This window comes from Ricinus communis, chromosome 10 (assembly GCF_019578655.1).
Source record: "Ricinus communis isolate WT05 ecotype wild-type chromosome 10, ASM1957865v1, whole genome shotgun sequence".
In the NCBI taxonomy this organism is placed as follows: Eukaryota; Viridiplantae; Streptophyta; class Magnoliopsida; order Malpighiales; family Euphorbiaceae; genus Ricinus; species Ricinus communis.
This window is the reverse complement of record NC_063265.1, coordinates 16,394,848-16,418,942: the sequence shown is the minus strand read 5'-3', so window position 1 is coordinate 16,418,942 and position 24,095 is coordinate 16,394,848. Positions and strand designations below refer to the sequence as shown.

General features: G+C 28.6%; 3 protein-coding genes across 3 annotated transcripts; 1 reads left to right on the top strand and 2 right to left on the bottom strand.

Moving 5' to 3' along the window:
* Positions 1–417: 417 nt before the first annotated feature.
* Positions 418–2,513, bottom strand: LOC8263208 (uncharacterized protein At3g28850). The gene has a single exon (XM_002530273.3). The coding sequence runs from the start codon at positions 1,964–1,966 to the stop codon at positions 683–685; it is 1,284 nt and encodes a 427-aa protein (XP_002530319.2). The 5' UTR covers positions 1,967–2,513; the 3' UTR covers positions 418–682.
* Positions 2,514–16,152: 13,639 nt separating this feature from the next.
* Positions 16,153–17,534, top strand: LOC8267174. Its single transcript, XM_002528713.4, has one exon. The coding sequence runs from the start codon at positions 16,310–16,312 to the stop codon at positions 17,183–17,185; it is 876 nt and encodes a 291-aa protein (XP_002528759.1). The 5' UTR covers positions 16,153–16,309; the 3' UTR covers positions 17,186–17,534.
* A 2,425-nt stretch (positions 17,535–19,959) lies between these two features.
* Positions 19,960–23,690, bottom strand: LOC8267173 (alpha carbonic anhydrase 1, chloroplastic). Its single transcript, XM_002528712.4, has 6 exons — positions 23,442–23,690; positions 23,063–23,277; positions 21,728–21,834; positions 21,415–21,517; positions 20,471–20,653; positions 19,960–20,392 (listed from the first exon to the last, which is right to left on the bottom strand). The coding sequence occupies exons 1-6, from the start codon at positions 23,527–23,529 to the stop codon at positions 20,261–20,263; spliced, it is 828 nt and encodes a 275-aa protein (XP_002528758.2). The 5' UTR covers positions 23,530–23,690; the 3' UTR covers positions 19,960–20,260.
* Between the last annotated feature and the right edge of the window lie 405 nt (positions 23,691–24,095).

Sequence of the window (24,095 nt, the reverse complement as noted above, 5' to 3'; positions counted from 1 at the left end):
TGAGCCATTAGCTCTCCACATTGTCATTGCATACAAGTGTTTCCCAATTGGATTTCAATTGCTTGAGCTTTGGTCTCTTTCCTCTACATTGCTTGTATTTGGACCCATTTGGAGCTTGTAGTTTTAGGTCCTAGTCTTGTATTAATTCCAGACACTATAAACATATTTTAAACTTTATAACCCATTTATTTATGCTTTTGTTTGGTTGTCTTCTGGTTTGTTCTTTTGTTCTTTTTTTTACTCTTTCTGCTAGGTAACTCAAAGCTTTTAGAGTCAATTGATCTATTTAATAGTACATCAACCTTCACTAGAAAACACAACACTTTACCCTGTGTGCATGTCTTCTCCTATTTGTTCTTTTTGTTTGGAAAATAGTGAAATAATCAACTCCAAAAACACATGAACAAACACAGATACTTATATACCAAACTAATATTCATTTCTTGGAAAAAACAAGGTCAGTCTAAAATCAAAATACAAAAGGGGGCCTAAAACCCACTTTAGTAACCCCTGAACAAATAAAAATCATACCAGATCATATTCTGTCCATTCCTTACAGTGGAATCAAAACCGATTAAGAGTAAGAGTAAGTGTTGATACAATAATGAAACCTAGCAAATGCCCACATTCTTGCAACCAATAAAATAAATTAAAATAATAAGTTAAAAAAAATGGTTATAGATTAGCAACAAATGGGGCATTGTATCAAACCATTTTCATTGCACCCACCACATTTCACCATCTTCTTCTGCTCATTATCCAAGACCTTGCAGCTCCCGTTACACTCCATGCACATCACGAACCTGACCCCTGCACATCCTTCGCATCCGCCGGCGAGCCCTCTCGGAATCCCATCAAACAAAATCCTCAGTTTTCCTTCCTCTTCCAGCTTCACCACTTGATCAGCACCTCCAATTAACCTCCCTTTAACAAACACAAGTGGAACTTTCACTACCTTAGTACCCATTAGCCTTCTTAGCTCCTCCTTTAGCCCTGAATCCATGGATATATCTCTCTCAAGCATATGAATATGATGCGATTCGATAATAGATCTCACTGTATTACAATCCTCAAATGTTTTCCTTATTCCCCTCAATGTAGTGGTGTAAAGAACAACAGCATTTTCCCCACCAGGTGGACATTTTTGTTCGAAAGATTGAAGAATAGATTCTAATTGGAGCGAATTCTTGAACTTCTGATGAGGTTTAGGAGTTATAGAAATAATCCTCTTGACTTTCTCTTCTTCCTCAGTCAATTCTCTTTCATATAATGCAACAAGTTCTGGATCAAACAGAGGACTGAAACTCCTCGTCCTTGAAGAAAGCGCAGAATAATCACCAGCAGCAGCATTTTCTGTTCTTGTGCTGATTGAAGACCCTTTTATTGGATAACTCAATCTCATAACTGCCTTGTTAGACTTTCCTGATGAATTAATTTCTTTAAAGACCGGTCTGGGACTAAAATCAGACATTCTTCTAACTTTGTTCTCTTTGCCACCAAATGTTTTAGCCTTTCTTGGAGATCCGATCTGATTCAAGAACTTCAATGGACTCCTGACATCAACATCTTTAAACCCACGAAACAGAATACCACCACCCCTTGATTTAGGGCTTTTCTTGTGTACTCCACCTTCTTCTTCAAGATCTTCCATTAGCTCCCAAGTATTAATAACCTCTGGTTCTTGATCACGAGGAGGCGACGATCTTTCTTCTACTTTCTTACTCTCCACAACTATTTCTTTAATGGGTACCTCTTCTACATCTTCTTCTTGTTCTTCTTCTTGACGGTTTTCCTTTCCTTGCCATTGTTGCTGTTGTTGAAGTTTTTCATTGATGTCGAGTTTTAGAGCACCATAAGTTGATGAAGTAAGAGAAACAACATGGCTAACACAATGACCGCCGCCATTGTTGACAATGATGTCTTGATGGAGTTCTCTTTTGAAGAGTTTGGAAGAAACACAACCCATTGATTGACTGAATTTTTCTTTTTTTCTTTTTTTTTTTGAAGGGGTTTGCTGCTCTGTTTCTTTCTTTCTCTCTTTAACTGGTAGTTTCTTACAGTTTTTCAAGAGAGAAAAGTGGACATGGGAGAGTGGGAAGTTGAGAGTTCTTTTTTTTTTTTTTTTGGTTCTCTTTTTTTGAATGTTTAACCGTTACGCTATAATGTATGTCTTGCAACGGGCCCCAACGGTCGAATTTTTCGAATAGATTTAACGGTTTTTAATTTTGTCTGAAAGGCCCTTGTAGTTTTCAGTTATTCGTTAGTATTCGCCTTAATTTCTTTCTAAATTACACAATTGGCCCCATTTCTGTAAATAGCTTCTATTTTGCACCTTCTAAGTTTGCATTTCTTATTTTTACTGTTTCCTTTAATTAGTTTTTCTATGTTCTAATCTCAGCAACAAAATCCTTCCAAATGAAAAAAAGTCTCTAGTTTGATTAGCATTTAAAAAAAAAAACTTGTTTGATTAATCTGGTGAATGCAATTCCCTGTTAGTATTTTGCAATAGGAGAAGAAGTACCATAATGATAATTTCTCTAGTTTTAATATTTCATACGAAGAGGAAACTAACTTTTTATCCTTAAGCTGGAGGAGATTAGTTTTAGTCTAAATTCTAAATTTTATTCCTTTTGTCTATATAAATTATTAAATATACAATTTATTGGTAGGGTTAATTGTTTTTTAATTGATTTTCATGAATTTTTTAATTGTGTAAAAATATTAAGATTGTTATTTTCTCTCTTTAATTAATTTTAATTCATTTAGCTGCTACTTAAAAGTAGCTTGAGAGCAAGTTGATAGGCCGACAAAGATCTTAAAAATGCATTTATCAAGGCCCAACAGTATAGAAACTTGAACCTCTTCTTCTTGGACAGGCCTGATTGTCAAAAGAAAATTAAACATTAAACTAGTCTTTAGAGACCAAAAATCCACATGTTGAATGCTCAAAGATTTACAGCTGAAGCTTAGATCGAAAAAGAAAAAACAGCATTCTTTAATTTGCTTGTGTGCAATGTCCTAATCCTTGCAAAGGCATTAGTAAGACAAATCCTTGATTCAAGTTCTATTTTTTTTATAATAATTAGACATTTCATTACTTTTATGACGAATGAAGAAAAACGACTATCTCTTGTTACATAACTCACTAACCATACTCATCCTCGCATTTCTATCTTACAAGTTACAAGGGCATGATTAATTTGGGATACAAATTAAGCTATGATTAAATTTGGGGTATCAAGAATGGGCTTAACATGGAATTTGGATAATAAGCTCAAACATTCAGGAGATTCTACACTAAACCTTGATTTTAAATTAAACTTATTTTGTCAATGGATAATAATACTTCATAAATAGAAACTTTTAATATTATATTTAAGCACAAATGACCAAATTTTCATTTGGCAGTATAAAAGTTCTTCTGAAGACTGAGGTTATAGTAGGAAAAAAAAAACAATATAAGATTAAGAATTCCAAGTCCAATAATAATCTAAATCGTTTTAAAAAGAATTATATACTTATGAGCAAGATAAGAAGAAAACTATATGATAATAATTAAGCTAGAAGTTTGACTAAAATAAGAAAGTCATGTCTTTAATTAAAGGATGATACTCACAAGTCTCCTTCCAGTACCACATTGGTGAAAGCATCAACCAATTGACATATATTAAAATTTCATTACCATAAAAAATAAAAATAAAAAGAATCATTCTCATGTCTTAATCTATTGCTAAAATGAGACCGGTTAGAAATAACCATCAGAATTCAAACTTCACTAAAAATTAAAAATTAAAATAGAGTAGGTCAATAATTTTTGAGTTTGGACCAAGTAGGATGGAATTGTGTTTCACATTCAATGTCTCAATTCCTAAAAGAGTCCAAGCACCATTAATTAAAGAATATATAGAAAGAAGAACATTATAAAATTAAAAAAAAAAATAACACATGAATAAAATGATAATAGTCTCTTCTAGTTTAACCATTAAATATACAACTGTGATAAAATTCTTAAAAGTGTTTTATCAAGCATAATAAGTCTATCCGACATTGTTCTTAATTAACTGTAGATATATACATACTAAAAGAATAAACTTGAGGGAAAATAATAGAAAAATAAAAATAAAATTACCAAAGATAAAAGAAAGGAAAAAAAAATTATGAGGTCCCATTCACTTGTTACTTTTCTTTTTTAGGTGACATTTACTTATTACTTTATTATATAAGTTTATGTTACAAATAATAAACCACCTCTTGTTTGAATATCTAAAAAAAAAACTCTTATTTAAACTTATAAATGGAACTTTGGACAATTCAATTTGAATGTCAAATTCTAGAAACCATTTCCACATATTATTAGCCTAAAGTTAAAGCAAATTTGGCTGGCTTTTCTTTCTTTTAAGTCTCCTATTCTCATTACATTGTTGACCTTCAATTTATTTAAATTGTTGATTTCATTAAACTAATTAATAGAGCGAGAAAGAAAAGTATCACCCGCATTGTTCTCTCATTATTCTATTGCAACTTCTTAAAGTTAATTAGCTTAATCAAAGAAAGTAACAAGTATCTTAATATTTATTTGTATAATGAGTCCATAACATAAATAAATAAATAAAAAAGAGATCAATTAGATATTGGCCTCCTTAAGATGTCCTTATCAGGGCTCAGCTTCATTTGGAAAAGATACATACATCTTCTAGAGGCTTATTTTACATACTAAAATTGCTTGGCAGGAGCCCTGGGAAATAAGGGTTGTCAGGAATCTTGTTTGTTTGTGCATATACATACAAATACCATTAAATTGCTTGGAGTTTTACAGTAATTGAATTATTGACTCAATGTAATGCCAATTAAGACTGTTTCAATTGATTTTCCAACTGCTTGAGAAACGAGAGTTGGTTTATTAATTTTCTATAAAAATTACCCTAAGTATTTATAGAAACTAAGTTGCATGTAAATTGGTTTCAGTTTCAATCTTTGTTGAAATAAGACTATATGTGGGTCAAACAAAATAATAATACACTGCTGTACTCTTCATTTTCGTTACAATATTTTTTATGAATTAGAGTAATATTAGAGTAACATAACATATAATAATATTTTTAATCATACGAGTTAGAAAACTTTAAATTTAATTAAATAATTAAGAGGTTTATAATTAGAGAGTTGGTACCTTGTTCATACTTGGAGATTCGAACTCAGTTACAAAGTTTCGTCTTCTAGAAGTTCTAACATGACATGGTAGCTCACATTAGTTAGTAAGGTTCTCTGACCATACTCAAGTAAGCCTTTTGTCCTCGAAACCTTTGAGTAGAGTTTAAATTTTACATCCAGGAAGAGTAAGCATTCACTTTGATATAATATTTTATTTGTATTTCTGATTTTCATTAAATTGATTTGCATTTTATAATATACTTTTATATTATTATTATAATACATTATTTTATTTGTTAAAAAATTAAATAGACTATTAGCTATAGATACCAGATGGGATAGACACAGCACAAAATAATAATTGAATCTAGGAAAATTCAAGTAATATGTGAATAGTAATTGGATCTGAATGTGTTCAAATAAATAAATTAAATCTTAAACAAATTGAAAATTAGATCCAAATAATAATTATTTTGTTTACAAGAGCTCAATTTCTAATTGGTTTCCTTCACCAAATGCATATTTTCTTTTTATCAACATGAAGCATTTTTAATTCTGTAATTTGAATTTGTGGTTCATACAAGAATTTATTACATGTATTGATTACTTAATTTTGTAAATTGCATTAGTATAGGAACAAAAAAAAAAAAAAAGGAAATGAATTAAAGAATTGATAAAATTAATTATTTCCACTATATCAACTATACTTTTCCTAATCCCATCACTTTCGTTCCACCTTCCATATTCCAATGAAATTATTTCAGTTTCAACATAAGACCAGAAAAAAATGAAAAATGAAATCTCAACTACCCTAATATACATCTTCAAGAACACAATTGTCTTCACTAATGATATCTTTAGCTTGAAAAACAAAAATCAACCCCTGAGTCTACTCTAATTATATTGACTTTGGAACATTGTTTTCCTCATTTATTTTATTAGGATAACGATAAGAATTATATGAATTTTCTTTACATGTCCATTCTGATTTATTAATAAATTGCCTGTTAATATATGCTAACTAATATATATTCCAATAAATTTATACCCATAAACGAAAATTATAATTTGACCCAATACGTTTATATATATAAGAAAGATTGAAGACTGATTAAAGATTAATGGAAAGTATTTGAGCGATGGCGTATCTATTTGGACCCAATGGAGGCCAACTTATTTGATCCCTCTAAAAGTTAACTTCTTATAAATTTGCTATGGTTTTAATTAACTTTTAATGTTTATATTCCATTTATGTTTTAGCTCTACCGACAAAAATTTAATTGTATGTCATTATTATCTTTACAATAGATGAGTGTTTTACTTTTTACGATGAATATCAAAAATAATTATTTTTATTATATAATTTAAAATTTATTAGGCTTTCTGTGAATTAAAAATAAAAGCTATGCATGAAATATAATTTATGTAAATTAATAAAGTGATCATATTTATTTAAGCTTATGTTTCATGTGGTGCAACATATTCGACCATAGAGGTATTAGGTTAGATGCAATCCTTAGAAACAATTCATTTAAAATTATTAAATTGCGACCATCCATTCGATGAATTTTTAATAAAAAGAAAAGAAAAGATATCCATTTTTTATGTATCTAATTTTTATTTATATGACGTGACATATAATATTTATATAGAATTAATTTTTAATATTAAGATATTAAAAAAATATAATTATTATAGGAACAAAAATTAAAACCAGAATAAAATGAGATATTTAAATGTTTTCTATAAATAAACATGAATAAACTTCTAGAACACCTTTTTCACTTTTATTTATTTTTTTAAATAAATTTTCTTTTGATAATTTAGAGCGAGGAGCCATGAACTAGGAACCTGTTATATGAATTATTGTTTCTTTTATTTTCATGAGGCACTAGCTTACATTTTTTTTTAGTGGTGCGACCCTTGAATACTATCTATATTCAAATTAATCTTTTTAAGCGAGGCCACTACTTTTTATTTACTTTTTATATATATATATGAGGCAAACACATGAAAGTGCCAATATTAATATACACATGTTTTTAGCATTGGTAATTGGGTCGTTGCCCATCGACAAGGATAAGATTACAAATAAAATCATTTTCCAAAACACATTTTAAATTTTCTCAAGTTTAAACTGAAATGAATCCTCTTCCTCTAAAATATTTAATTTGTAAAGCTCATTATTGAAGAGGTATCAATTTACTATTAAGTTTTTCTTTTGAAATCATAATACAATTTCATTATGCAGAAACGTTAATATCAGTTTGCAAAAGATCCTTTATGAGCAAAGGAGCCTCATGCCACTCATTATAACAAGCACCAAAATCAGCCGATTTTGCCAAAACATGAGCGACTGCATTTGCTTGTAGCTTTACAAATTCAATACTAACAGAAATACAAGAACAAGTAAGATTTCTGCACTGCTGAATTATAACACCAAACTCTGAAAACATCAGCTGCATAACCATTGAAACTGTCAACTACAAGTTTTAAGTCTATCTCAATCAAAATATTGCCCAGATCTCTTCTTTTCACCCAACCCTAGACTTCTTTCAAACAATAAGCCTCTGCAAGTCGAGCCTCCCACCTGCCAGCCACCTGCACCGTCACACCAGCCAAAGCTTGTCCCTCATGGTCACGTAAAACCATCCAAATCCAGATTGATCTTAAAAACACCAACATCAGGTCTGGTCCAATGCATCGTTTCAGAATTTGGAGTCCCGTGAAAACCAGTATAACCACTCTTCCTAGCTTCTTTAAATTGCAACAACAAACTCAAACAACCATTTACAAATTGAAGCAATAAAGGCTGCACATTTGACCATAAAGCATTATTTCTAGCACACCAAATCTCCTATAGAACCATACAAACATGCTCCACATACTCTAAATCATTTGACAGCAGTAAGCCATTCATCCATTCCACTATATTTGATTCATGTATATTAGGTAAATCCAGTTGCATTTGCTTACTTTAAGTTAAAGCACTTGTTTAGCATAATTTTAATTTTTACGTAATAAGAATAAATAATGACAGGAATATTAATGAAATGCAAGAGATCACAATATTTTCTAAGTCAATATAAAATAAGCGTCAATTTAGAAAAATATATTAATTTTGAATTAAGTATTATTTTAAAAAATAAAAAAGGCAATAATATTTTTTTCTAATCTTATTTTATTCATTTATAAATATTAATAAAATAAAAAATATAATGAAAGTAAAATAAAATTTATAAAAATTCCCCACATGATAAAAAAAAAAGAAGCAAAAGATCTTGAGAAGAAAATAATCATATTTGATCACTATACATTGCTAACATCAGAAAATGAAATAACCGGAAATTACAAGTAATTAGCCAAGCCGCTAAAGTAGCTAAAGTGGTGATAAATCTTGTTAGTAAAATAAGGCTTAAAGATTCAAAGAGAAACGAAAGCAGTTCTTTTATTAGTTATTAAAAGTGATTAAATTAAATTAAATTATTTAATAGATTTGTAAATTATTAAAAAATATAAATAAATATATTTAAATATCAAACTGATTAATATATATATATTTATTTTAAATAAATAAATATATATACATTATTAAATATTAAAATATAACCTGGCGGGAACAAACATAGATAAGAATTAACCAACAAATATTTATCCATTTAAAAAGAAGGAAGGAAGGAGAAACCTTCATTTAAGTGTATAAATGTTCGAGAAGCTTAAAGATAGTTTTATTTATTTATTTTTTTGTGCATAAACTTTTTTGGCGGCGGCTTAAATTTGTTTCTGTGGGAACCAATAGAATAGAAAAGGTTACGCCTGTCAGGAACAACAACGTGTTTTGACTTTTCCTTAAATTCATTTATCTCTAATCCCACCACCACCGCCACCGCCGCCGCCGCAGTCCCCACTCTTCTTCCGCTTTTGCTCAATTTCTCCTTCCACTTTTGCTCAATTGCTCCTTCATCTATCACATTAATATATAAAACAAAAATCTTGCAGAACTCATGGCTTGGCTTGGCTTGGATTGACTTGGCTTAACTCCACTTCAGAGCTTCAGATATCGTTTCTCCTTTAGAAAAAGAAAATTTGCAGTTTTATAATTGTTTGATGATAAATTTTAAAATTTAAGTTTTTAAAAATAAAATTTTAAAATCTCGTCTTAAAAAAGAAAAGGCATGACTTTTCGATACTGGTATTGAGTGACATCACCTGAGACATGAATGCACAGATTAAATTATAATGAAAGCTCAATTAATTAGTTTTTTTTTTTTTAAATATTATCCGATTTTGGTAATTATATTAACAATTTTCACTAAAATTTTAATATGATATTTATGATCTTAAATTTGTTGAGATTGTGTTGAGTTGTTCTTTGATAGAAATTTTATGGTTTTTCATTTGTGGAGTTTACTAAAGTTGTGAAGAAATTTAATTGGATATTCAAATAATTAGATTCGTTAAAAAATACCTATAAAATTGATATATGATTTAGTATCATTGAGTGAATAATTCTTTCTTTAGAATTACAATTTATTGCTTCATCAGTATAATAGATAATTGTCAGGAATAAGCTAGTTTATATGTACCTCCTGATACTCAATATTTATTTTTATCTTTCATATTAAGTTATACTTATTAATTTTTAATAATAGAATTCTTTTTGGAGATTTTTGAAATCTTTTGTGTTTATAAATAAAAATTATTGTTATGTAATATTTACGTGAATAAAAGTTGCTTTAATATTATTAATGAAAATTATAAAATAATTTCTTTTTACTTATTAATAAATTTCCAATTTATCTCCTTTTCAAAGTAACTATTAACTCAACCTCAAAAGAAAAAAGAAATTAATAGTATTACTAGCACCATTTACAATCATATATTATCTCATTGAATGATGCTTTCTAAAGCTGTGCACATTTAAGATTTCACCAAATCATCTGCTAAGACCCTATAATATACTAGTTACTCCGGTTTAAAAAAATAATTTATTTTTAATTTATACGCGGTTAATATATATTAGTTAATAAATATGTCATTAATTTCGTAGTTAATTTTATTAATATTTATCATTATTCCACAAGCCAACTAAAAATAAGTATATGTTTGAATTAAGACAAGGATATTTGAATTTGGAACTTTTCTTTGTATGAATTAATGGGTTAATTGGCAGGCAATTGGACATAAGTGTATAATGAAGAAGACAAAGCATGATTAGAAAGTTGAACGAAGATGATGTTGTACTTCATAAGTTATTGTCTCCTCGTAACACTTTTATTATTATTATCGACAAGGCAGTGCTTGTTTCTTTAGGCTAATTTTCATCATTTCATTTTTCCATGCTAAAAGATGAGCAAAACATCATAATCTGCCAGATTTAAGTAAATAAAAAGGTTAAAATTTGCATATCTGAATATTTTGACCTTTATCTATTTAACCATTTTAATATTTAACTCTTAATGTAATTTAATTAAATTAATAACCAAATTTCAATCAAGGAAAAGGATAGATAAAGAATTACAAGTATGACAAATAACATGGTTCACTCTTGCTTATTTAAACAAAAAATAAAAAATAAAAAATCAGGTGAAATGGTAAAGCAAGCAGAAGAAGTTGGGCATGCATGCTTTGTTCAATTTGAGCATTACATATGTTATGAAAAAACTTGAAATGAAATGATAATATAAGGACAAATCCCATGATTACTAATAATAATAATAACAAAACAGCCTATGTAACATGCATGTGAACCTATTCCTCCCTTTTCCCTTTTCTACTTTTTATTTATTTTTTACACAAATTATTTTTATTTGAATAAAGTTGATATCATTTTTTAATAATTGTATATATATATAAAAGTTAATTTTCATTGTTGATATGCTACCCTTTCAGATAGATGCAATGACCAACTACTAATTTATTGACAGTTATTGGTTAGATTTTGTAGATATAGAATATGGTGAATATATTTTCTCTATACATTGAGAATTTTAATGATATCTAAGTCTTTTTTTATTTATTAGGAAACACAAGAGCATGTGTCAACTGCATAAGAAGGTAATTTTTAATTAACTTAAAATATATTAGATAAAATTACTGCAAAATAATCTAATTATCTAAGACCGTTAAAAATTTAACTTTAACTACTAGCACCTCAGAAGAAGGTAGATGAGTTTTATATGATTGCCATTGATGAATGATGAGAAATCTGAAGAAAAATAATTTAAGGAGGAAGTATAGAGGAATGGAGAAGAAGGAATATGATGAAGTTGTTGCACGACATTACTCATAACTTGGCTGGACATCTTGAATCTTACATAATAATAATAATAATGGAAAATTCATACATGGAAACACATCACATGCATGGTCTTGTTTTGTCGATCGATTGGTCATTGCCACAAAATTAAGCTTTTATTTCATTCATTTGCAGTTGTCAATTAATTTGTGGGCATCTGTTCCTCAGGATGGAGTTGACAGAATAATAATAAGATCAATCTGTTGATGGGCAGGCACTCTATTTTATGTTCAGGAGAATGCCCATCTTGTCATTTTGTACAACAAGTAGATTTAGCTGACGAATAGTTGAGTATGGCCATTTTATTTATTTAAAAGTTATTTTCTCACTATTGTAATCGTTCATCTTTTTTTTTTTTTTGTAATTCTATTATTCTTTTTAATGGAATTGCAAGAATTTTGAATAATTAGGGCTAATATCAGAGACTGATCATGTCATGTGCTTACATTTCATTATCGTATAATGTTTCCAAATGATTGTGTAATATATTTTTTTTTTATTTGTAATTTTATAATATGTTTTGGTCCTGTGGTTATACCTTACTAATTGGTTTCTAATGAGATTCCTTCAATGTGCCAACCATTGCCAACTTAACACCTAATCACACAGCCAATCTTCATGGAAAGCATTAACCAATAAAATATAGGCTTAATGTTTTAAGTAAGCAATCAAGATATGCCCAATAATCCTATAAAATACTTAACAAAAACAATCTTAAAATAAAGCTATAAATTCTCTCATTTTTTTCCCTTTCAGTTAATTAAATTAAAATAGTGCATGACATAAAAAGAATTAGGTATTTAAAAACTTTTTTTCTTTTTTTTTTTTGGTTTAAGATAAAAAATCATTAATTTTATGTAATAAATCATAAGGTACAATTCAACCGTTGGACCCTGAAGACATATAATTTAAAATATTATATTATTTCTATCAATTAAAACTAAGTTAACAGTGAATATTCCAAGTGTACAGTTGACGAAATAAAAAACAGTGATGATCATGATTCTGGTTCTTGGATTCGGAGCATGAAAATTAGGTGAATCATTAATAAATTTGGAATTAATAGTGGAGCAAGTAAAATTAAATTAGTTAGATAGAGAATAACTTTTTAATTAAAAAATAAAATTAAAGTTTATAATAGGGGTCAATTTAATTAAAAAAAAAAAAAAGAATATCATATGCATAGGGGTGGATTAATTGTAGTGTTTGGTCATTGAATATTATAGTATATTATCTATTAAGTAATTATAATTCCTGAAAGAATAGTTTTTCTGCATGCACAGTAAATTAATGTGATGTTCCTTTTTGGAATATGAAAACTTTAGATTTGATTTTATATTATTTTTGCAGTTTAATTATAAAATAACTAATCAAAAATATAAAAAGAATAGTAATATATCGTGTAATTCAATTCATAAAATTAATAATAATATTACAAATATTAGTACAAAAGATATTGAGGAGACCTCAGTATTCATTCATAAATTTCATGAAAGTAATCTCTATAATAATGAGATGAATAATCTTTAAAAGAATAAAAATAAATAATAGCAAAAATACTTTTATATTTTAAAAATATAGTAACAAAAAGAATGAGATAAATAATCTTTACAAGAATAAAAATAAATAATAGCAAAAATATTTTTATATTTTCAAAAATATAGCAACAAAGAAATATAAAAAGAGATAAATTTTAAATTTTTATTATAAAAATGAATAAAATATTAATAGTAAGTAAACATTAAATAAATAATATCTTTCTACATTGCTTGATATATTATATTGGAATAACTAGCAATAAAGTAAGAATAAGTTTTTTTTTAACTCAAAATATCTCAAAAATTTTATTTACATCATATACAATTTAAATTTATAATAAAATAATAATAATACAACTTAATTACATATATATATGAATATTTTAATAGATAATTAGTTGAATATATAAAATAAATATTGACCATATGAGATAATTCACTTGCAATTATCCTACCAATGAAGTACTATAATAATGAACACATCAATTAATAGTAATAAAATAATATTAAAAGTACTATACTTTTTCTTTTAGTTTTTTGTCTTTAAATTTTGTAAAAGTTTATATGAAGTTATTCTAATTCAATAATATGTATATATACCGTGTGATATAGTAATTCATTAATTTTTTAGAGTATTGTAAGTGTATTTGAATTTTTATTTTTAATATTAAAATTTATATAGAGTTATTTAAATTTTATTATATATATATATATTGTGATATAATTATTTATTAATTTCTTATAGAATTAAAAGTATATATAATTATTTTTAATTTAAAATTTATATAGAGTTATTTAAATTTCATCATAAATATATATAGTGTGATATAGTAATATCAAAATTACAACGTCCTAAAATTATTTAATCATTGATATTATTGAATTTTTTTCTAGGAGAATAATGCAATCATTTTCTTCTTTTTTTTCTTTTTTCTTGGAAAGGGAATAGGGCAAACATTTGGAAAATTGAAAATAGAAAACAGAGGAAAACACCGAATTAAAGAAAAGAATAAAAAAGAACAATTGGAATAAATATCACATTAATTGTTGTTTTTTCTTTTTGGTGATATCTTGTTCTTTTTCTTATTGACATCTTTAAGTAAGCAACTTAATATTCCATCCCTTTTACAATCTTCTTCTTTTCTCAAAACAAAATTACAGGAACATGAAAATTCAATTTGAAAAAAAAAAGCATATAATAGTAACTCGGTTTAAAATAAAGTAATTTTATTTTCTATAATTGGTATTAAGATTCAAATTTTATTTATATAGATTTTAACCTTTTAGTCATTTAATAACTAATCAAAATACTATTCAAACTATGAGTAGAATAATTGAAAAATTTAAGAATTCCGGTCGATTAGAAAATTATTGTTGGTAACTGAATATTTTTTCATCAGTTATGGTTAATATATCTCTCGATTTATTTTAAAAAATAATTAATTTATTGAACTGAATTTTTTTTAAGATGATAAAGTGTTAAAATTAAATCTTAATTAAGTCAATTAAAAAATTAATTTTTATTTTTTCATCTAAAGAAAACCGGGTATAATTGTGTGAAGAAATCTCGTTTTCCTTTCTTTTTCTTTTCCTTTTTCACAATTTTTGATCAAAGAAAGCAAAAGATCACATTAATTGTGTAGTCCTCTTTAACGCACAACTGCAGCTTTGGACTGCAGTGAAAGTAAAAGCATGCTCTTATTTGGTATAAATAGTTTTCTAAAAAATATATTTTTATTGAGTTAAATTTCAAAAGAAAACTATCAAAGAACTACAAATTAAAGTATTTGGTATAAAATTTAACTTTTTAAAAAATAAAATTTTTATTTATTATATATTTTAAAAGATAGTAATATTCATAATAAAATTAATATTAACTTTTTTAGATATTTAAGTGAAAATATCAACCAATTGAATTCTACTTAATTATCATTATCATGTCCTAACAGCTATAACTGTTTTTGTCATTTTCTTTAAAACATTAATATATACTATCAACCGATTTTTTTATGTAGATTTACATATATTCTTGGATTTTTTTATAAATATCATAAAAATATAAAATAATTATAAAAATACTCACAAAAATTGTTAATGACAAAAATATTTAAAACGGAAATTTATTTATAAAAGTATCCATATTTAGTTTCTTCTAAAAAAATGTATATGCTGGATATATTTTAAAAAATGTATTTATATTTAATATATTTTTTGACAGATACTGAATCTAAAATATATTAATTTTTGTGCATATTACTACATTTTATTTGATTTTGTGATATTAGTGATGAATAAGTAAATAAATAATCTTAAAGATATTTTACTAATTTAAGAATTTGAAATAGTTTTGAAAATATCATATATAAAAAAAGAGATAAATTGCTACAAAATAAAAGAAATATATGTTGGAAATCGTTCATTTTGAATATATAGCACACGATTGAATTCTTTCTTTAGATGAATATCTTGGAAATCATTCATTTTGATCAATAAAGATTCTAATAACTTAACAAAACTAATGAGTTACGCATTTAATTAAATAAATAAACTTGAGTTTTCCGCATTAATCAGAACGTTAAACAGACAATATAAGTTTCAACAGTTACTTAACTTCTTATCTTAAATAATTGAAACTTTTGCTCCCATTCATGGAAGCCAATTAGCCTATGCGAGTTATGGCTCGTGAGCCGAGCCATTACAAAAGCATGCATCGTTAGCCGCGCTGTTAACAAGAAAAAAACAAAAAGTATAGAACTAATCAAAATAAATAAATAAATAAACACAGGAAATTCCGGCCTTTTCCTATTCCGTATGTTTTAAGTTAATTTTATGTATATACTTATTAAAAATAATGATATTTAATTTTATAATAATAAAAATATATTTAAATATATTCCGTTAATTTATATTTATACTCCATTTTATATAAATTTTACACTCAAAAAAATAATAAATAATAAATACAAAAAGACAGAAAATAGATACTTGCTTAACTCCTATTTACTAATGCTAATAAAACTTTATCACTTCACTATTAATAATAACATAATTTCTTCTTGAAAAAGATTTTTTTTTTTTTCTTCTAGTTTCGCTCTATCGGAATTAATTAAAAGAAGCAGGAGTCAACAATTTGAAATTTTAATTCCCCCATTCCAAAAAGTCCAAACACCACACTTCCCATAATTTTCTCTTATAAAAATCCTTGCAATTCTTTTATCAACTCTCAGTTTAATTCTCTCTCTAGAATTCCTATTTCCGTCCTTTTTCTCTCTCTCTCTCTCTCTCTATAACCATCTGTTCTTTTTCTTTAGCTGTACGGACGATGCCACAAGTGGATCTTGAAACCTTAGTTTCAGCCTGCGCCGGCGTTTCTTGCGATAATAAAATCGCCTGCGAAACTCTAGCCGCCACCACCACTATCACTATCATAGAGAGCAACCACAACAACGTCAACAACGACGAAACTGATCCACCGGAAATCCCACCGGATTTCCCGCCAGAGTCATTCTGGCTATCAAAAGACGCAGAGCACGACTGGTTCGACCGCAACGCTTTTATCGAACGTAAAGATTCAACAAAAGGAAACTCTCATTCGACTAACTTGAATCCAAATATAAACCCTAACTCAAATTCACAGAGATTCTCTAACTTGAAGTCAAAACCATCAATTATCGGCTTACCAAAGCCGCAAAAGTCTTGTTTTGTTGACGCGAGGCGTCACTGTAAACCAGCAAACACAAGATTGTTTCCGAAACGATCCGGCTCTGTTAGCAAATCGGATTCTTCTCTGATCGAACCATCGTCGCCGAAAGTTTCTTGTATGGGAAGAGTAAGATCGAAGAAAGATCGGAATCGAAGACTAAAGAATCAGCAACAATCTGGACGGTCAAATGAAACCGGAGGTAAGAGAGAAAGACCTGAAAGAAAGCAAAGAAGTGGATTCTTTGCTAGTTTTCGAGCGATTTTTAGAGCTACAAAAAAAGGTAAAGACTCGTCACAAAAAGGAAAGGACGCGTCGCAAGAAAGCTCAAAGAAGACGACAGTGAAAACGAGCGATATTAGAGATCGGTTACCGATGAGGGAAAGAGGCGCATCACCAATTGAACCGGCGACTGGTGGTATTGAGCCGGTTGGTTTGGGTGGAATGAAGCGGTTTGCATCTGGCAGGAAATCGGAGTCGTGGATTGAGGTGGCGTGATCTGAGGCGTTAGAATGGGAATTCCGTATGACGGGGGATAATGGGTGGGGGCCAGCTAAGAGGTCGCGATCGTGATTGGGTAATTGTGTGGAGGGGTAAGGTGTTGTTTAAATGGTTGGTGGCATGACGTGGCAACGTTGAATTAACGGTCTCCTATTTAGCGCGGTAACTACAGTTATTATCCCTCGTATTAATTTTGTTTTTCTCTTTTCTAAAAAGAATTTTACTTTTCGGGCGAATGATTTTAGATTTTATTGTTTTGGAAAGTCAAGTAATTAGGGTTTGTAAATACATATGAGTGTAAATTTGGTTATTAATAATAAAAGTAAAGACGATTTGTATTGCTCCAGTGCTATTAGTATCTAAATGATGGTTTCGGTAATTGGATAATTCAATATTTCCATGACACAATTGTTAAAGGAATATATAAAATATATATATTCGCATTTTGCGGTTTGTCGTATCGTTTAGATGGGGTCGGGGTGGTGGGGTAAGAGAGACTGAGAAGCGAGGAATTCCTGCAAGGACAATCGGCATTATTGACTACTGTGCAGCGGTAGGCAACAGTGCTCTGCCCAAATGGGTAGAATCTTGATCAAAATTGGTATAATTATAATAATTTACTGACCAAAATTGTCTTTGATAACGACTCCTTTACCTATCAGGCATCGGCCCTTTGTGAATTCATCAAACAGTCAGCCGAAGAAGGTACAATATATATCGCCTTCAAACAGTTCCTAAAACAAGTCAAATTATTGGATTGGATCTCTTATTATAGCGCTTGTGGGAGGCATTCGATGTTCATGCTGCATATCCAATCAAGTGAATTTAAATTATAATAATGACGTGTGCTCATGTAGAATATAATGCTTGGTCTGCTTTTCTCTTAAAATCAGAATGAGAGAATAATATTATTTTTACCATATAATATTGACAGAGATAACTCTCAAACCCGTGTTCTTGAAGTTTCCTTTGCTTCGAATTTAGGTTATTGAATATTGAATTTCTCGACTAGAGAACTTAACTTTCGTCAACACAATTTCCTCATTGATATTTGAACAAGTTGACGGATTTATCATTAAAAGGAAAAAGGATCGGGTGTTAGGCTACCAATTCGTATTTTGGTTGTTAAAAAATGATTATGTCAATTTATAGATTCAACGTAAATAAATTTGAGTCCAACCTATATATTAATAATGTTAAGTTCTTTAACTCTAAAAATTAAATATATTAATAATATAAAATATACAAATAAACATTAAAAGAGTTGTTAATTTTCTGCCAATTTAAAAATATTTGAATCAGAACTTAATTCAAAAATACCTATTTGAATTCGACATGAATAGTAAAATCAAATTTCAAACTCATTTATTGGAATCTGTCTTGTTATTGTTCGATCGATCGGATATTCAAAAATACCCGTTCGATTGTTGTCCTTATTAAGTAGATTTAATCTATTACGTTATTACCATTAATATGGTATGGACTCATTTTTATTAGATATGTCGACCGATGATGTGATAAATATATATAAATTATTTAAAAAATCTCATCGTTTAATTAAATTGTTAAATTTGATTTTTATATTTTCTATTAATGATTAACTTTCGTACATATTTCTTTGAGTACTTTTTGAAATATTTTATGCTTAGATTTTTTCTTTTCTTTTTCTTCGTGATCTTGTTTATTGTATTGTATTAACTCCTTTTAAAAATCTTACTTGAATCCTTTTCATCTCTAAATCAATCACATCCATCGAAAGCCAAATTGAATGAAATTACTTGATGCATAGTTTTAATGTTTGCTATGTTTTATTATTACAGTGGTGAATTGAGGCCCATGAATTTGTGTTGTTTCAGAAAATTTTCACTTAATACATATTTAACTTGAACCATTATTAAATTATGATTTTATAAGTAATGTGGTATCTAATAATGCATTATATAATTTATAAATATTAAAATTTCATTTAGAAAAATTACTTTTTAAATTTGATTAAAATAAAAAAAAATATTTTAACAATTTGTTATGATCACAAAATATATAGTTGTATCCTAAATTACTTAAAAATATCTATTTTATCAACATTATATTTCTATTAATATTCACAATTTAAAAAATGACAAAAACCTTTAATTATACCTAAAAAATGCTATAGCCGGAACTTCTCATTTTTATGCTCGCTTTTGTTCATGGTAAGAATCACTTGAGTTTATTCGTGATCTCTTGTTATATAATGTTCAAATTTTATTCTAGTGAAAGTTTTTTTTATTGATTTAAAAAAAATAATGAGAAAAATATTAAATGCATTTAAAAAATTAAAAAAAAAATCCTTTAAATATAAAAAGGCCAAACCATAGTATAGATTTTAAAACTTTACCTTAAATGTTATAGCATAATTGACATATTATCACCAGTAATATTGGTTTGCTATTTTTTTTGCTTAGTTCATTCAATTAATTGCACAATCTTTTTTTTTTTAAACTGAATTTCACAATGTATTATAGAGCATTTTTTTTAATGATATTAGCAACGATGCGATGATTATTGCTAAAATCTTATCTATACGTAACATTCATGTGTGTTTTGATATCTAAGAACTGATAACTAAGTAAAATCCTTTTGTTACTAATTCTCGTTTAATTAAAACAATACATGAATTTTAGTGAAAGCTTTGAGGAAATCGTACTAGCTAGAGTCATTTTCAAGTGTGATGAAATCACTGAGTCCGAGTCATAATTTAATTAATAACGATAAAAGCTGCATATACAATATTTCAACAGTGTATAATGATGTTAACTCAATTAAAGAAATTTGGGTTTTACATATGTTAAATTGAGGTCTACAGAAACTGAAGATAAAGCAGTAACTCATTGGCCTTATTCATTATTTAGGCAAGAGTAGAACTGTTCATACAGTGAAATGGTTAAGGGTCAAAATATTGCTACAAACACAGTTGGAAAAGGCAAAATGATTAGAAGGAATGCTAAACTGGTCCATATATATATATATATATATATTTATTAAGGATTAACAGGATTATAGAAGTTAACTAATCATGATCACGATGCTAACTTAAGCATCAGCTCTTGGCGCAATCTCAACTTTTCTGCCATTTAAGGACTGTAAAGGCCTGCAGTTATTCTTGTAAGCTTGGTTCAATGGAGCTTTTAGTGCTCGCACCTGGTTCTTTGATACGGTTCTTACCTGCAAATGTATATAAATGTTAGATATATGTATATGTAATATGTTTAATTAGATGCATAAAGTTAATGAATTAATTACCGTTGGAATGATGTTCCAGATGACATCCTCTGTGCATGGAGGAGTGGTAAGAGAGCCAACATATCTGAAGAATCTACGGCTACTTCTCTTCAAGATTTTAGGATTGATTATACCCAGTGGGACTTGAGCCTCTTTACCACCTTTATTCACTTCCTCAGCCAGCTGATCCAGACTTTTCTCAATCTGCACTCACTCATAAAGACCATGATAAATCTTTCAGGAGAGAATCTTAATTCATTTTAAGTAGGCCAGAATAGTTCCTACGGGTGGACATGATGCGGTCGGTCCATGGATTTTCCAATCTTTTGCCGCATTTCGCTAAAGGGTTAAAGGAAGCTGTTGCGGAAGAGCCAACTTGATCCTCTTCCCCACGAATCCCAGATCAATTATAAACATAATTAGCTAACTAGCAAGTTGGAGTCAAGTTTTGGATTCCGTTCAAGAGAAATGGATCTGTTTTTACCCATTTCCCTTATTTTATATTTATCCTATATTTAGGAATTCTTTTAAAAAGAAAGAAAATAAGGAGAAAATACAAATCGTATTTTTCTTCATTTATTTCCTCCCTTTTCTTTGGAATCTTCTATTTTCCATCCTTTTATTTTTCTCTTTTATTTAAATTCTTCTAAATAGAGAAAAAGTAAGATGAAAAATTAAAGTATTAATATGTTGCGTTTTAAGGAAAAGTATAGAAATCTGCCACGTGCACAAGATATATGCCACGTTAATACTATATCAGTAAAATTAACATTGCTATTTTGATAATATTTAATTTTACTAATTATCTAAACTATATGTATTGATTTGTCAAGCAAACAAGTAGTCCTTGTTGAATGGATCCGTTTTCCATTATAACCAAAAGATGGATCATTCGGTGCATAAAAATGGGATCATATGCGATTTAAAATAAAAATGTTTGTATATAAAACTGTGGAAGTATATACCTGGGCGAGATATGGATCAGCTTCACCGTATTGGTACAGGATTGCAATAACAGAATAGCTGCCGTCTCCTAACTGGTGGACCATGTGAAGCTCCAGAGGATACCTGTTTTCACAAAGAAATTGATTACCTTTTTGTCTCTCAATAACAATTTTAATTTGCACTTTTAGCCCTTCATAATCTAACTATATTTCATTTTGGCCTTTTTTTTTTTAAAGAAAAGGGAAATACTTTGAAAAGAGAACAAGTTTTGTTCCACAAACATGCAATGCAGACTCCAACCCTGTATAATAATTAGAGAAAGCAGAAAATTACTGGATCCCATCAATCATATGCTCGGAGGGAGAATGCCAGTGCATTTGCTTCAAGGCATACATTTTGTTATTTATGTTCATCCCTCCGCAATCACTTTCATAATGCACCTGCATCAACACCATTTATTCATATCATTTATTAGCACTCGCAAGACTTGTAAGGGAAAAAAGAAAAGAGAGCATATTTTCTACTTTATGATTCATTATATTACATATAGAATCCTTCCACTTTTCGAACATGTTTCATGTCTCAACCTCTGTCTGGTAGATGACAACAAACTTATGATTATCTAATTTTTTGGAATCTTGGTTCAGAACAGAATTTTCAGAGTCATGTGAACTTCTGTTATCCTATTAGCTCATGTGAACTTTTGCTATCAACTCATACTCAGTGGATTATTAGAGATGCAAAATCTGTTTTAACACTAAGACAAATATGACCAGGCCCAATCCTAAATTTAAAGTAATCTAGGTAAAAAAAGAAAAGACAAAATTCCAGAATTTGATATCAATTTTGTCATCCCTCAAAATCGAAAGATTACGACTGACACTAATGAATATGTAGGCATAAAATCTCTCAAAATCGAAAGACTATGACTGATGCTAATGAATGTGTAGGCATAAAATCACAAAACGAGTAGCAAATATCAATAGAAGAGTCGATCCCTAGGATTCCATCGGGTGCCTCTGAACTATCCATATAAGACTCTAGCAAGTGCCTTTGTGGACACACAATAGAACATCATTAATTTAAAGCTGAAAAATTTCATTATTAATTTAAGATTTTGAAATTTTTGTACCTAAATTTGGTGTATATTAACACCTATACATCAAACCGATAGATAATTGACATATATTTATTAGTTTTAAATGATGAAGCATATGTATGAATCATTCAATAACAAAGCATATGTATCAATCATCCAATAATAAAATATAAAACACTCATACATACATATTATTCTACTATTAGTCGTGGTATATACATAAATTTTAATTAAAAGTCTAACCCTCATGACATAAATACTTCATCTTCTAGGAGTTATTAATTTATGATTTGACACGTAGAAACTTTAATCTCAAAATTCTTTTATGAAAGCCTTTAATTTGACTCTCTTCAATGGAAAAGAAAAATCCAATGTAAGAGGGCCAGTAGTCAGGCACTTGACCATACCATTGAATTAGTAGTCTGACGATCTTCAATTATTTCTTTAGCAAAGAAAACTGCTATTATCTGAGGTGGTTGAGAAGGATATTTGTCTCCCAATAATATAAACATTTCAATATAACGGGAAAGTTAAGAAGAAAAGGGTTGCATAAGTTGAAGAACACAAACCCCAACAACGGCACCATTTGTGGCAAGAGTAGCATTAGCACGTTTATAACCCTTGAGCAAGGGTTTCAAATTTTTGTTAATAACAGTTCTGTCCCTGTTAATGTTGATAGGAGACTGCAATTTCCCGCTTCCGCATGAAGTGAAATTCGGGTTCAGCTTTCCCCAGTTGGAAGGGCCATTTGATCCATGGTAACCGAATGCAGTTGATACAGAGTCTGTTATAACAACAAAGAAAAACAAAAAAAAGAAGCATTCTCAGATTAATTAGGCCTGTTACCAAATGCCAATGTTGCAGCTTTAACAGAACAAAAAGATGCAGCAAGTTTCTTGCATGCAGAGGAGAGAGAGAGAGAGAGAGAGAGAGAGAGAGAACATATACTTTCGCCGGCAATGTTTCTTGCAGGAGCAATAGCAAGAAATAGCAATGTAACAAGAAGCGGGAAGAAGGAGATCCTGCGGTGAGTCATCTTCCCGTACTCTGAACTCAGCCTTTAATTAATAGACGAAAAGATGATAGCCTTTTTGTTAGTTTATATTGTGTTAGTTTTAGAGAGAGAGAGAACGACTTGCTTATATTGGCTGTGGTTTTTCGAAACCTTTGCCACACCCTTCTTTTCTTTTCCTGTTTCTTATCTATTTATACTTATAATGCCTTGTCCTAGTCCTAAATCTGATATCTATCCTTAATTAGTCTTCTTTTCTAATTTCCATTAATTTGTAAGCATAATTATATACAGACATTTTCCTGTTATTAGAAAACAACAATTCCTATCTTATATATATACATCATATAAAATAATTGAGTGTTTTAATTGATATATTTTTAATTATTTAATATAATAAATATATACGTCACTCGTACGTTAATTCGGCATATAAATAAATTTATATATTTAAAATAGATACAAAATTTTCGTTCAAAGACTAACGAATATAGTTTAATGTAAAATTAGAAGATATATAGAGAGAGGGATTATCAAAATGAGTTGGAATGACAAGAATATATAGTTAGGTCAACATTTCCAATATTCCT

Excerpts from the sequence above, each read along its gene's own strand:
- LOC8263208 (XM_002530273.3), bottom strand. The coding sequence starts at position 1,966 with ATGGGTTGTGTTTCTTCCAAACTCTTCAAAAGAGAACTCCATCAAGAC.
- LOC8267174 (XM_002528713.4), top strand. The coding sequence starts at position 16,310 with ATGCCACAAGTGGATCTTGAAACCTTAGTTTCAGCCTGCGCCGGCGTT.
- LOC8267173 (XM_002528712.4), bottom strand. The coding sequence starts at position 23,529 with ATGACTCACCGCAGGATCTCCTTCTTCCCGCTTCTTGTTACATTGCTA. Across the intron at positions 20,654-21,414 it reads CTGATCCATATCTCGCCCAG|ATTGAGAAAAGTCTGGATCA; the intron begins GTATATACTTCC and ends GAGTGAGTGCAG. Across the intron at positions 20,393-20,470 it reads TCTGGAACATCATTCCAACG|GTAAGAACCGTATCAAAGAA; the intron begins GTAATTAATTCA and ends ATACATTTGCAG.